Below are 15,509 nucleotides of genomic sequence, written 5' to 3'. Positions count from 1 at the left end.
GGGGATATCCCTAAATGACCCAGAAATGTATGCAATACGCATTTAATTCATTTTTTCACCCTTTTTTTAATTTCTGCAAATATCTCAACCCGAAAGCCCCCTCGCACCCTCCCACCCTCGCTCCCCTTTCGACCAGCAATGCACGCACAGCCGCGCACATAAAATAAATAAATACGGGGGCAACGAAAAGAAGAAAAAAAAAAAGAAAAAAGGAAGAAAAATACGGGAAAAGCGTCTACATGAGACGCATATTTAATTCCCCCCGACCCCTTGCTAGTGTCACGAAAGGATTTTTCATAGCCTCCTGGCTTTGGACTCTTTTTCTTTTTTTTGCTTTGTTGGTGTTTTTTTTTTTAATTTTCGTTGCTGTTCGCTTTGTCGCTGTTTTTTATGCTTCGACAGAGGGTATTATATTTCGAGCCATAAGTTCGCGCATTTCAGAAAGTATTTACGCTTTTTCTTAGTTGGAAAAACGTATGTTTTGTGCTGAATATTAGTATTGAATAGCATATCTCGCACTAGCAAGAAAATTTCAATTTATTAAGCCTTTAAATTTGAGCCCAGGGTATTTGCAATTTCGATGCACCCACCAAATCGCCACTACTTGTTAAAATTCATTTTGTGCATACTTTATTTTTATTTCCTTCATTATTAATCGCATGTTTACACAGCAGAAACGCAGCCTGCATGTGTGTGAGTGACGGAAAGTGTGTCTGTGTGTGTGTGTAGGTGAGAGGTGGGCGGAAAATTCTTTAAATTTCGAAACACGCAGCGACGAGCCAAAGTTTTATTATGTAATGAAGTGCGATCGTAAATCACATTAATTGCCCGCTAGATGGCGCTGTCAGTGTTCAATATGGTGGCCTAAAAACCAAAACGCTCGGCGTGCAAACCAATTAAGCGAAAAAAAGAGAAAGCAAGCGACATTGGGGTAAAGGAGTGAACCCACGAAAAGCCAATAATAAGGGACAGAAAGAAACGCGATTTATTAACATATTTGTATATAAACATAGAAACTAATGCAATGAACAAATCTGCAGAGATGCACACACATCCGCACATGATAACAAACTTTCGCAAGGAGCGGTGGGTGAAACAGATTGACTCTCCATCGAATGTCCATCAAAGTTTAATTACAATTTTGCAGCTGGCAAAAACCGTGTTAAAACGTAATTTACAAGTGACAGAAAACAACAAAAAAAAAGAACCCAAAATGGAAGCCAAAAAAACTGAATTAAAACGAAAAGGTCGAAAGGACAGCGTTGAAAAAAACGGGCTAAAAAAGATAAGACAAACACACGCGGTGGGTTATGAACTCGCTCGTTTTATCGGGAATCGCCACCTCTGCCACTGATAAAGTTCAAAAGTGAATGCTTTTTAGTTGCACAAATTGCCAAACAAACAAAATTCGACGAGGCAAAAAGGAAGGGGAAACAACACATACAACACGGAAATCCAAAACAACAACCACACACCCATGCACTAACACTTATACTTACATACATCGAGACAAGGCAAGCCAAACAAAACTGTCCCTGGAAAAAGGTCCAAACTAAACGCCACGCCACCACAGCACACCACACCCACATTTCCCGCCCACCAATCGGCGAAGAAAAACTCGAAAATGGAGTGCAACAAAAAGGGACAGGAGCTCACATGTAAGTGCACAGAAATATAACTGCTTTTAGTTTCCGCTTCCGTTTTAATGCACCGCGCGCCGCGGTCACACTGGTCGCTGCGGTCACACTGGGCTGGTGATGGTGATGGTGGGTGGTGGTGGTCGTATTTGTGTTCTTAAAAGTGGGCGGTGGGTGGTGGTTGGTGGGCGGTGGTCAGCGGGGCCAACTTACTGATAGAAATCAAGGCTATTGAAAACGCGAAGCGAAGTGCGGCAGCGTAATGCTCTTAGAGCGAAAGGTTTTCAAAAGCGTTCGAAAAACGCGTGCTGAACGAAAAGTGGAACGTGGAAAGCGCCAAATGGAACTAAGAGGGCAGGCCGAGCACTAGAACACTGGAGGATAATGGAAAAGCTAAGAAAATGGACGGATCAGCTAAGAGCATAGGTGAAGCTACACAAAAATACGTAAAAAGAGAACCATAGAAAGAAATTGCCTACGTACTTGCATCGAGAAGGTTGACAAATATTTGATATAAGATTGTTATTATAATGGAATGCTATACAAAACATATGTAGCATAAATATATTCCTATTTACAGAGCATTTGGCAATCGAACTTTTAGACGCTTTAAGGCAAGTTGCACATATGTTGAGACCTGTGCGAGTTGGTTACATTTCTCGAATTGGTCGAGTTTCGGTTGGTTAGTGAGTGCACCCCCACCGAATTGGCGGTTGGCTGCAGTTTTTGCAGTTTTTGCCCCGCATTTTGGGGGGCTCCCTTTTATGTGCTATATTTTGTAATTTTATTTGTTTGCCTCTCTGGATTTGAGAGTTCCGTACGAGGTACCGCGACCTTAGTTTTAATTGACACATAAATGGGCGGTGGGGGAACGCACATAGTTAGCGGAGGATGCTCGCAGCGGAAGTTGAGTTTTGTTTTCATTTTTCCCCGCTCGATTTTTGCTTCAATGCGGCGTGATATGAGCGACTTCCGCCTTGCACTTTGCATTTCCGGCCAGCGAACAAAGCGCTCGTCATTTGTCAGGACTGCCACCACCCACCACCCACCATCCTCCTCGATTTGGAGTCGCATCGGTTCACTGTCATCCGCAGCCGACTCCATCAATCTGACAGGTGGCAAGTAAATTGAAACTCCATTGAAAGTTGCACAACTTGCGGGTGCCAGGAGGCCCAGGCGAACAGGAGTCGAACAAGGAGGCACATTAATTACTGCCAATCCTGCCGGACCTTCAATGCAAACGGCAACTACCAGTGGGCAATTAGGCGGCCCTTTGAAAAAGGAGTTCATCAGCAAACCAGAGTGCCCAACTAAAGGGTATTTCCATTTCCTTGGAATAATAGTAATAGTTTCGCTAGAACTCCTTGCATTTATACTGCCACCACCCCCACACACAGATTATGTTACCAACTCGCACTGTTTGAGGTGAAGAAATGAATTAAATGCGTACTACGTGGTAAGCCAACCCAGGGGTTCTTCTACGAGTCCAGGCCATTTGAAAATAGTTTAAGTTTTGAGGTCATTGTCGCCGGGGGGCGGTGGTTTTATGGTTTGCAGCCGGGCTCCTCATTTATTCATGTGCAATTCTCGGACACGACACCGCTTGTGTGCTTTCCACTTTCCACGTGTTTTAATTAGTTTTCCGGAGTTCATCAGCTTACTGTTCGGCGAAAAGCCCCAAAGGTCTTGCCATGCCAGGCCACCCCCTGGAATGGGGCCAGTTCATTGCCGAATAATGAACATAACAAATCAACGGCTCGTCATTAGGCCTCCCCCAGCAAAATGGGGCTAGGAATGCGAAGAAATGGAAATGGGCATGAGAGTGGGTCCTATGCATAATTTTTCAGCTCACTGAAGCAAAAACAAAGTGTTGACGGCTCCAGGTGCTCGGAGGTGGGATTACAAAAGTAATTACAGCCCAACCAGCTGTTGCCCAGATTAATTGCCTCCAGGCTTAGCAAATGGCCGTAACTCACAAAATGGCCATGGAAAACAAAGGAATGCAATATGATTTTTTCCCTCACACGATCCCCGGCATCGACATCGGTTTCAGTTCATATGTCATATCTGACAAGTTAGCAGTTTACAGCAGTTTACATCAGTTTACATCAGTTTAAAATTATGGACACATGGGGGCACCTGGATTCTAAGATCGCTTGAACGGGAAAAGGTTTTCATTCTTTTTTCAGGTACTTTAGAACTCTTAACGAAGAAAGGGAATCACTTTAAGTAAAGTACACTTTTCCCATCTGGGAGAGTCCCTTTCAGCGAATTTGCGTTAAAATAAACAGCAAGAAAAGTACATCAAAAGGGTAAAATACAAAAAAAAAATGGGGAAAAACACCATGGGAATATTGCTCGAGTTTGAATTTGCAGTTCCACCTCATAAACAACATAAGAAACTCGTGTATAACCAACCTTTTATTTTTCTCTTTTCTCCACTGCCCGAGCAGCTGGTAAATGTAATCCACACTCTTTGATTGAGCAAAAATAATGCAGGTTTCATTTTGCATTATTTTGCCATTAAATTCAACGAGTTTTGGCGCCAAACTAAAATGATCTTTATGCATTATACGATTTTTACAAGTCCATTTGCAATTGCTGGTGAGGGGAACTTGTTTTGGGCAATCCAATTCCATGCAGTTTCGGCAACAAATTTAATTCATCACTGCTTCTTTTACCGATTTTACCGCTTTTACTGTTTTTACTGAAAGAAAGTTGTATTTAAAACGCAGCGATTCCCTGGGGATTTGGCCAATCAAAGGGAATCAATTTGCGCTGTGCCCCGACGCTATAGGAAATGTGTAATTAAAACCGACACTCCATGCACAAATTATAATTTCGTTAAATGTAACTTTCCGGTTTGCCTTTTTTTTTTGTTGTGTTTTTTGTTTTTTGCCCCACTGCCAGTGCCACTGCCACATGGCCGGCGGAGGAAAATAGGGAAAAACGGATGGGTAGCTGGAAATGAAAATTTGATTTGTCTGCATTTTAATGAGTTGCCCCTGCGGCAGCGTTGATAATTATGCGATAAAAATACTCGCATCGGAAAATGGCAAAATACTTTTGTACTGCTGCTCGATGGCATGGGGGGAAAAGGTAATACGCGTTTCCCATTTATTGTCGGCGAATTTACCGCACTCGTTTAATTGGAACATTACTATTAAACCCAAACTAAACTCCAAACTCAACTCAACTAAACTAACTAAAACGAACTGAACTGAATGCAACTAAACTAGGCTGTGCAAAAAGTGCGCGTTTATTTGCGTTCCGCAGCGCACATGCTGCATCATCAAATGTTTTATTTGGACAAAACATGCAAATTAGCCAAAAACGCTAAATGGCTAATTCAATTAAATTTCCATTGCGAGTCGCCATAATGAAACTTAAAACAAAAGATGGGGGTTATTTATGGGGGCGTGGCAGAAGTAAATCAACACGCACGGCAACAAATCTCCCGCACACACCAAATGAAGTTTATGTTTTTTAATTAAAAATTTTCAAAGTATTTCAACGGAAGTGGTTTTCCAGCACGACGTTGCGACTGCTAACTACTGTGGATTCAATTAAGCTATGATGTCTAACTCCGTTTTAGGCCAAGTGTGGCCATTAAAATGAGTGGTAAGATTTATGAAGATCTTTAATCTATTTTTGGTTTTCAATCGATTTAAACTAGCTAGTGAACCAAGCCACTCCTACGGCAACTGCTACCCCTTGGTTGCCCTAAACAATTGCTGGGTGCTAACCGCATTATGCGCAGGTGTGACCCAGGTGCGCGTTTGGCTATTTAAAAATTGGTCAGCGGTCATAAATTTTGGGCAATTTCGGCCGCGTTAACAGCACGTGTGTATGTGTATGTGTATGTGTATCCTTGTGTTTGTGCTCCAAATGAAATCAAGCATGCCTGATGAGCGGTTCGGCGGGGGCGGGGCAGCCATTTCCGTTTCCGGTTCACGTTCTTCTGTCCTTGTATGCAATGTGTATGTGCGAATCAACGTATGTATGTATTTGTGTCCATGTCCTGTCCGTGTTTATGTCCATGTTTATGTTTATGTTCTCCGCTACTTTTGCTGCCATTGCATTTTAATGCGTTTTTAAAGCGCACGAAAATTATGTGCCATGTTTTTCGCGAGCCTTGCTGCGTCTGCCGCTGTGTTCTAGTTTTAAAAACTGAAACATATAAAAATAATTTATGGCAAATTATAAATATATGTGTGCACAAGTTTACACTTACTCGCACTATTCGTTAAAAATGGGCGATGTTTGCATTGAATAAATGCAAATAGGAGTACGGGACTTAATCCGTATGCGATGAATAAATAATCAAAAGTGAACAGAGCTTTACAAACGGTTCCTCTATCTAGATTTGACGATGATTTAAGGCACTGGCCCTGGCACTGAAGTAGGCTACATAATATATAGGTGCCGGCGCAACTATATATTTATTAAATACAATTTATTATGACAGGCGGTGGTTAGGTTCTGCTGCTCTATGATTTATATTAGCTTTGTTCATGCCTATTCCATGAAAATCGATGGCAAAATAGGTTCATAATAACAAATAAATGGTAAGACAGATAAGGGCATTAAATCTTTTTAATCGATTCGAAAATGGTGTACTTTACACTCGAGCGTAATCGACTTTTGTCCAATATATTTACTACATTACTTTTCAGGTTCAGGTTCAGCATCCCATCAGATTGAAGTTTTCTGTTTTCCCAAGTACTCGAGCTCAAAGCCTAGCTAATCGATTGGCAAATGGTAAATGGTAAATGGTAAATGGTAAATAGTGCACTCGTCTAATCGATGACTTTCTGATCGTCTCGATTGCACTTGCCTTCACTTATTTCCCGCCCCAATTGCTGCTCGATTCACGCCTCATTTGAGTGGGGCCAAAAAATGAAGGGCGACGTCAGCTTCAGCAGGGCGAGCGATTAATTATGCGCATAGCAAGTTTCTGACTGGCAGCAGGGGCAGTAGGGGGTTAAGAACGGTCGGCCCTTGGATATCCCCCCCCCTCCACTTTCGGCGCACATGTGACGTGTCGGTGTTGGCATAATATATGCATTCTTATTAACAATCTCGTCGCCATTCTGACTCTCAACAACTTGGGAACTCGCCCACCATGCCCCACCATGCCCCCTTTTTTCGGCGTCCCATCCCCGCCCCTTTGTGGCTGCTTCATTTGGATGTGTAAACGTGTTATTTATTTTCCCTGCCCCATCTGAAGCAAGGAAAAAATAAAATGGAGAAGGAAAGCTGAATGTTGCCTTTTAAGTGGCAATAAATCAAATTGTCCTGTTCTCTGCCCTCAGGGAAGCTGAGAGGCTGCGAGGCTGTGAGGCTGTGAGTCTGGGAAGCTGCCTGCGCCCTTCAGATGGGGGCGTCGGCCTTTGGTTCGTGGGGCTGGGGGCGTGGCAGTCAGTCAGCGAGCTGTTGGCAACTTACTTTCATATTTGACTTAGTCATAAAAGGCAAAAGCGATTCGCTTTCAAGCTAGCCAAAGCACTACGAATCCACACTGCACGCAAAGCATACATACATTCCCACTCTCCCATTTATATTAGTTCATAAATTGTTTAATAATATTCATACTTTTTTAATTACGCCCATAAAACTGTCAACGATATTGATTTACATCCACTTGACGAGGCAAACGAAGGGTTTTATCTACAATATTTCTCTGTGTGCTGGTAAGCAAGGACTAAAGACTAAGGATCTGCTTCCCCCCCGCCCCCTTCCAAGTTACTCATCTGTAAGCCACTGAAGTGTAAGTGTGTGTGGGTGTGCTTGTGTGTGTGTGTGTGTGTGTGTGGCATCGCGGCTTTGTGTGCTGCGCTGTTTGTTTAGCGTTCCTTAAGCTCTTAAGCTCATTTCGGTTGCGTTTTATTTGTAACTTGAGGCGCCCTACACCCACACACACACCCATACACACACACACACACACGCCGAAATACTCACACCAAAGCTGACTTTATTTATTTTAAATAAAGCTGCAAAGCAGCTGAAATATTGAGTCAAACAATTGCAAGACGACAGCTGCAGCTTCAAAATTAAAGGAAAATCCAAAGGAGAAAATCCAAAAGCAAAGTAAAAATGGGTGTGCTGAGAAGAGGCAAAAGGTTGAGGAAAACTGAAAGGTGCTCGGTTCGGGGGCGAAGTTCAGCACAATAGTTAATCCCGCAAAATGTTATCAAACAGCGACCTGCATTTCTCCAAGCCGAAAAAAGCCTGAGCATACAGCAAAAAATGTATCAACAAGTGTTGTTGGCAAAATACAAGTAAACCCCTCTTCGCTGCAGGGTATTTTGTGGAAAGAGCAGTTAAAACGATGAACACAGATAAGGTAGAGTAGTAAGATAAATGATTTTGACATTTTCAAACCTTTTTGTGCAATTTATGAACCTAATGGAAAAACAGCTTGTTCGCTTCGGAAAACGTACATAACTGATTGTAGTGGAACACAGCTGAAGAGATCACACGAAAAATCTCCCAGGGTGCGCAGCGGTCCACACACTCGCGTTATTATTATGCCCCTTTATACATGCAAACAGCACCACGCCCACCGACCACCGCCCACCGCCCATTTCGGCTGCTGGTGCATGTCTTTGTGGTGCTTTGTGCGCTTAGTAACAACAGAATTTAACACCTTTTGATCGGCAGACAGCAAACGACCTGCGGGAGTGTCAGAGTGTGAGTGTGAATGCGAATACGAGTGTGAATGTGAGTGTGAGTGCGAGTGCCAGTGTTTGTGTAGTTATGGCACAAAATAAATTCCTGTAAGCTTTACTGAAGGGCACACACCCTTACACTTGTACACATAGCACCAACACACATGCAGAGCAAGAGACTCGGAGACTGCGAGTCCGACTTACATATGCTCGTTATTCATAAACTTAATGCCAAAGAGAGCATAATTTTCATTTTGCCAGCGTTTTGGGTTTGGTTTGCCCCGTTTTTGGAGCCCCACCACCGCCCATGGCATCGAACCACCCAAGAATGCACTGCGAACAATAATCATATGATTTGGACTTTCATTCTATTATTTAAAATGAATAGTTTATAATTCTTTATACTTCAGCAAAGTGCCATTTAACTCGACAACATTTTCCTGGGTAACTAAGCATTTTGTATGATTCTGTTATTACTCGAGTTTCTTTCAGTGCCAGACTAAGGCGCATAAAAGCCAAACATTACCAAGAAACAGGCAACAAGGTGCCGATGGGAAAGGGGAAGGAGGAAGGGGGAACAGGCTGCGGGAACAACAATAAACTTGTGTAGCTGCGTCGGTAAGTGGGAATTATATAAACATATACATCAGCGAGCAAACACTCACACAACCACCGCAGCACACACGCACACACATGCAAAATGGCAGCTGTTGCGGCTTCATATCGTCTGTTGAGATCGCCATCCGCCATTCGCTATTCCCCTTCGCAGCACACGCGGCGTATGAGTAATATACGAAGTCGATGAGATAACTGGCTGACTGAATGGCTGACGGACGGATGGCAGACGTGAATGACGTGCTCTCGATGCGAACTAATCAGCAATCGATGGGAAAGATGATTGTGAAATTGCCGGGAAGTAACATGGGGGGAACCACATACATGCATATGTATATTTTACAAAATTATGAATATTTTATTGGCGATTTTAGTCATAACTTGCCTGAAAATGATCCCAGAAACAAAATAATGACCATTTTATGCAGCTAATTACTAATGCTAACTAACCTAATCACATCTGTACTGGTTTTTCCAAAAAAAAAATTTCGCCATTTTTTGCATTTTTGGTAAGGGGTAACATCATCTATTTTTGCGAAAAATCGACCAAATTGAAAATTTTTAGGCTGGAATGCAACTTTATTGGAAATTTTCTTACGAATTCAACGGTGTATGACATTCTATGTTTGGAAAACTATTTTCGTTGTTGTAGACAAAAAACTGATTACTTTTGGGCTTAAAATTAGAATAGGATTTTTGACTGTTTTATGCAGTTTAGCATCACTAACAGTCCTTATATTTCGAAGCGATTTTTAGAAATATCTAATTGAATCACAAATGACAAGAAACTTTAATGGAGTCAGCTTGTTTCTGCGCACTCTTTGCGAGCTTGGACCCCTGATAATCACTCTCGCTAAAGCTTAAAGGTCTTAAGGTCATGCACATCAGCTAAGTGGGAAGACCCTCCCCTTCCCCCCCCCCCCACCCCTTTCCACATCCCTGCATTTGAACCGGAGGCCAGAGCGACGTCGTCGTTTTCTTATCTGCTTGTCGGGGCATTCGCTCGATTCGTATTTCAATTATGCATTCCGGCAGCATGACCATGGATGCTGCAGTGCATCCCTCTTTTCCTCCATTCCCCCTCCACCTTTTCCACCGCCCCTGGTTGCGCTCAGAGACCCCCAAACCCACTTTTGAACCTGCTGCAGTGCACTGAAAACTGCAGGAAAATAAGAACTGTACGAGAGTGGGTCGAAATTTTCTGTTACATTCCGCATTCCGGTCATTAATACGCCATCAACAGCTTGGTAGAGCAGAACGGGTGGCCGGAGGGTGGCAGGGTTAGAAAGGGAGAGAGCATAGCTGGCCAGCATCGTACTCATCGTCATAGTCATAGTTATAGTTATCGTCATAGTCATAGCCTTTTCCATAGGCACACAGGAAGAAACTTCGAGCGACTTTTGCTATTCAGCACAAAGTTCACAGCGAATCGAAGCTGAATACTTGAACAATGTTTACTAGTAAGAGCCACGTGTTATATTTACTAAACTCGGTATCGAAATTAGGGATTATTTAGCTAGTTTAAGCATTTTGATCCTTTTCCGCTGTGCATTGTCATGGGCACGTCACGTTGGCCCAGCCGTCTCACTTGGATTTTTGTTGTTGTTCCTGGCCGCCGGACACGCACGGACGGACTGTGGAAATGCAGCTGGAAAAGCCACCCACAAAACACCCGCAAACCACCCACCCCCACAGAGCTCTGAAGCTGGGGCAAATGCGAGTGTCTGACGTTGTCGTTGTTGCCATTTGGTCTGTGGAAATGTTGCACGCACGGTCGCGCACCTGAGTGAAATAAGATGAAATGCTAATGATGGCACAACATTCAAATACTGGAGCTTACGCTGCCCAGATAAAGCAGGGCTACACTCCAAATCAGTCTGAATTTAATTGTATCTAAGATTTGAAAAAATCTGCCTTTATGTTAGATTCAAGAGTGCTTCTCACTGGTTTATGATGCTTTGTTCCAGCTTCACAAAATAGTTATGATAACCAGTGGCCTGTTCTTTTGCCCTCAATATTTGTGCCTTGTATGACATAATTTGTAGTGTAATTTGTAAGTGAATAATGGAGCCTAGGGCTTCGATTGACGAGTCGTCTGCGGAAAACAAGCCGGCCATTTGTCCGTTGGCCGATTGCCAGGCGGTGGTGAGGCACACCCACTTGCTGCGCCACATGATCAGCGAACATTTGGACTCGCGGGCGCGAACTTTGCCCTTTCAACTGCGGCTACGCGAAGTGTCAACGGGTCAGCGCACCCTGCTGATGCTCGCCTATCGCCAGCTGATCGTGGATCACGATCAGTGCTTGGCCGTGCTGAACTGGAGCTCCGATTCCCGCATCGACCTTATGGAACCGCAGCTGGACCTGCCGCCCTGCCACCAGGGATTGAGCTATCACCTGCCCGTGCTGGTAATGGTGTGCAGGACCACATGGAAGGCGCTGTTGCAACAGGACGATGAAAAGGCCGTGCAAGAAAGCAGGGACCTAGCCACGGAATGGGGCACTGTTTATCTGCTGTGGCTCGTCTCACCCTTTACGCGTCGTCCCATTTATGCGAATATAGGCGTGCTGAATAGCCAGATGCAGTGCGTCGCCCGGCGGAGTCGGCGACGGGTGCGCAACTTTGCCAGCCGGATGCCCATGAGCCAGTTTATCAACGGGCTGGATCCGTTCTTCGTCAGCCTCAACGAGGATCAGCTCGACGAGCTGTGCGATGGCGGTGGCAATCGGGTCTCCGTCTTCTTGGAGATCATCATCGAGGGCGAGATGTCTTAGAAGTGTAACCCTATTAATGAGATTCGTTTAAGCGATTGTTTGTGATGCAAACATTATAGAAACCAAACAAAATCTCAAGTGACAACCCGGATTTCAAGTTTGTTTCAATATTTGCGAATTTATGCAATTTATTGCAAGCCTGGGAAAAAGTAATTAACAACTTGTGGGTCTTCAGCGTTCCAAAGTTGGTTAATATGCTGAAATCAATCTGGATTGGGGCGTGGCACACTTTGGCACCTTGACACACAAATTTGGCATCGGTTTATGGCCAGGCACACATTATTGATTCCGCTTTGCCAACTTTATTGCCCCTTTTTTCTGCCTTTTCTGGGGCATCACTGTTTTTATGGCCCGAGCAGATACACCGGATTCCTCGAAGCTGCAAATGTGCCATAAATTGTTGTCCTTATGTTTTTATGTCCTGCCAGCCAGTCGACAGGACGGCCGCAGCGGGCAGATCAAATCAGATCCGATCGATTGGGAGTTTTAAGTGATTTTCCCCGCCGTTCTGAGGTTATCTCAACTAGAAGTTTAGTTCCACGACTTTCAAGTGTTGAATGTGTTAAATTCATGAGAAAACTTACTACTTTAAATCGTTAAGAAGTCGACTTCGGACACCAGTTAATGCTAAATATCGAACAACAATAGTTGCCGGACAACCAATGGAAGCAGTGAAGCGAGGTAAGTAGAAACGGGTAAATAGAAATGTCTAGAATTCTTTCCCCCAGCTTTTGGGAACGAGGAAGGCGGGTGGTAGATGTAAAAAAAAAAAAAAAAAAAAAAGTACGGCAAATAATATGAGAAAAGGGAACAAAGAGTAGACAATGGCAACTGTCAGGGATGTGGGCTACTTGAGATCCCAATATAACGCGACGACATGTTTACGATGCATTTGTATCTGGGCATAACAGCCCTAACTTTCCTGCCTGCCACCTTATGCTATGTGTGCTCGGCTGTTGGCATTTTCATCGAGTAGCCGGGTTAGATAAAAAAGAAAGTAGGAAAGTAGTGGGAAACAGAAAAAAAATCAGTAAAGTCGGCGCAAGGATTTGAAATTCTCATTCCATTCATTCACTAAAACCTCTGGCTGTCCGTCCGTCTGTCCGCTTGTCCGCAATTCTGTCCGTCCGTATGTCTGTCCATTTGTAGTTCCATCCGTTCGTCTCCCCATACGTGTGCGTGCCCCAAAATCGAGAAACATCCCTTGGGCGGGGCAACAAGGACAGCGATGAGGACACATAAAGGCTAAATTGAGCTTGAATGTGCGCCGTGGAAGACATTGCCTGGCCAATGGACAAACACTCAAGTCATTTATCCCACCTCCGAGCATCTAAAAATACTACACGTATATCTGGCAACCACCGGAGCCTATTGAATTGGAAAACTCAATGGATATAACCATTCAATTGCGTCCTGCAAGTGTATAATTACGCCTCACAAAGGAACCCTGGGAGTACCGATATTTGGATATGGCCCATCTCAATCTCAAACTGAATCCGTTTGCCACATCGCCTGCCACCCAGAACGTGTTAACACGAAGGCTGGAACGTGTGCTCTTGGCCCAGTGAGTGGGAGCCATCAAGTCGTGCCAGTCGTGCTGTCTGTCAAAAGTTTTTGTTTCTATTTTGCTTCTGTTCAACCAACGAGCAATGCTGCTCATGCTGCGGGGAGTTCAGGACCACTGGTCCCATATGATACCTTTTTCAAACTTGTCACAATCTCTAAATAAATAAGATAAGAGGCTAATGCAAATCCGCTCAAAATTATCTGATAGAACAAAAGTTTTTTGTACATATTATTTTATCAAACTAGCCTTCAAGTTTTTCTATTGGAAATGTGGTTCACAAGGTATTTCAGAGCTTATCCATTTGAAGTCGCAAACTTCATGGCTTCGCTCATGCCTTTTCGTCGGAGTCAAATGCGGCAATTCCTGGACAACTCTGGCCGAGATGAAGATGCCGTCCTGCCCCCGAGGGTCCAACAAAGGGACAAAACAAACGACAGACATTTGGAGAGCGGGCGCGGGAATTATCACTTGCCCACTTGGGCAGCTGTCCTAAAAGGTTGTTCCAGCCAAATGAGAGAGCTTCAAGGTTGTGCCCGCGAGCCACAACAGCAATGCATTAGTGTAAGGAAGCGGAGAGTTTTCCATTTGAAAATGACTTCTCTCGGACATGGCTTCCTCGGCATAGAGGAAATACCAGCTAACTGCTAACTGATTGATTATTTTTGTACACCTTAGGTAATCAGTAAATCAAGGATATAAACGGAATCAGTCGCAAAGTTCTGTAGTGTTTCTGTTCATTTACTTACAGGTAGAAAATCATTGAGAATACCCAAAATAGTGCCCAGCATCGAGAGCTGGAGTCTCGTCATCGATGGCTGGCATAATTGCAGGACAGGAATCACATGGGTGGGTCCACTTGGGCGGAGTGGGCTCATTAAATGCTGGGTGCTACAAGGTTAGACTCGATGGCGCCCAACCCCCTTGAACTTTGAACTTAATGCACATTTAAATGCTGGCTCTCGGTTGGTCGCAGTCTGTTTGGCCAACTTTTCTGCTGACTTTTTAGACTGAAAGTCAAATATTTCATTTGGAAATTCCTAGCGACGAGGCGAGAATGAAATGTGAAATTTTCACCCACCCACGCACACACACACACACACTCACAACACATGCAGACCCCACATTTTTCTAACCTTGCGGAAAACCGCCCTGAAAAACCAACCCACCCACATTGGGTGCTGCTTAAAAACTATAAATTAAGTTTACAACTTTTCCGCAGAAACTTTTTTATTTTTATTTCGCCCGCTTCGCTGTCACAGTCACTGTTATTTTCGCTGTTCTATCACAGTGTGACAAAATGGCATTGTCAACCCGGAATTGGAATCTCTGTCTCCGTCTTCGCTTCACCATTTCACCATTTCTCCGTTTCTCCGTTTCTTCTTATCTCTGACTCTCTCAATTTCTCGATCTCTGGAAATATATGTCAAGTGTTACCAAAAGCAACTTTGACATCCATCATTTGGCATCTGTGGCACTTGTTGACCTCTGTTTGCAACACGACACAAACAGGAAGCCGAAGGCAGGGCTCTGCGGTGGGGGGAAGGTACGGGTATAGGTGCAAATTGGGTGGCCTCGGGTGCCCCCACCACCCACCACTCACCACCCACCTGCCGGCTAATCAAAATGTCGCACAAAGTTCATTAACAACATTTTCCAGTCAATTGTCTTGTCAAGCGAAAGAGTAGGGAAAGCTCTGGCAAATAGAGAGGAAAAACTGAGGACAGCCAGCACATTTCTGCAGCTGTACACTCGTATACTCGTATTTATGTTTGCACTTGCCTTGTGGCAGGGGCGTGGCCCCGCCTCCGCCTTTTCCGGGTCGTTGAGGTCGTCGGCGGCTCACTTTGTTAACAACTTGGCATAAAGTTGTTTGTCTTTCACCTCGCCGTGTCGATGACATCACAACGAGCAAGTGGGTGACTAAAATCAGGGAAGAGGTGTGCAGAACTCACAAGAAGAGTAGAGTCCAAATGTATTGCCCAGAAAATCCACTAAGCTTAACAAACTTCCCCAGGGGCAAATTTAAATTTCAGTTAAGAGATTGAAATGGAATTTCCTGGAAACTTGAATTCCCCAAATTTTAAGGCTATAATTGTTCATTTTCTGAAAGTATATGTTGGTGCTACCATTTCGTATTCTACGAATCTTTAAACAACTTTTTCGGTATCAAAAAAGAAGCTGCAATTTCTAGCGGTTGTAAAACTGAGCATGGAGGACTGCAATTTATACAATATTCCGCAACAA

General features: G+C 43.9%; 1 protein-coding gene across 1 annotated transcript; it reads left to right on the top strand.

Annotated features, from left to right (window-relative positions):
- The first annotated feature begins 10,930 nt into the window (after positions 1–10,930).
- On the top strand, positions 10,931–11,783 carry LOC122624636. The gene has a single exon (XM_043804296.1). The coding sequence runs from the start codon at positions 10,988–10,990 to the stop codon at positions 11,696–11,698; it is 711 nt and encodes a 236-aa protein (XP_043660231.1). The 5' UTR covers positions 10,931–10,987; the 3' UTR covers positions 11,699–11,783.
- The last annotated feature ends 3,726 nt before the right edge of the window (positions 11,784–15,509 follow it).

The sequence above is a fragment of the Drosophila teissieri genome, chromosome X, assembly GCF_016746235.2.
Source record: "Drosophila teissieri strain GT53w chromosome X, Prin_Dtei_1.1, whole genome shotgun sequence".
NCBI classification, from domain to species: Eukaryota; Metazoa; Arthropoda; class Insecta; order Diptera; family Drosophilidae; genus Drosophila; species Drosophila teissieri.
This window is presented reverse-complemented; position numbering and strand designations above follow the sequence as displayed.

What these genes read in the sequence shown, in the direction of transcription:
- LOC122624636 (XM_043804296.1), top strand. Translation starts at nt 10,988, where the DNA reads ATGGAGCCTAGGGCTTCGATTGACGAGTCGTCTGCGGAAAACAAGCCG.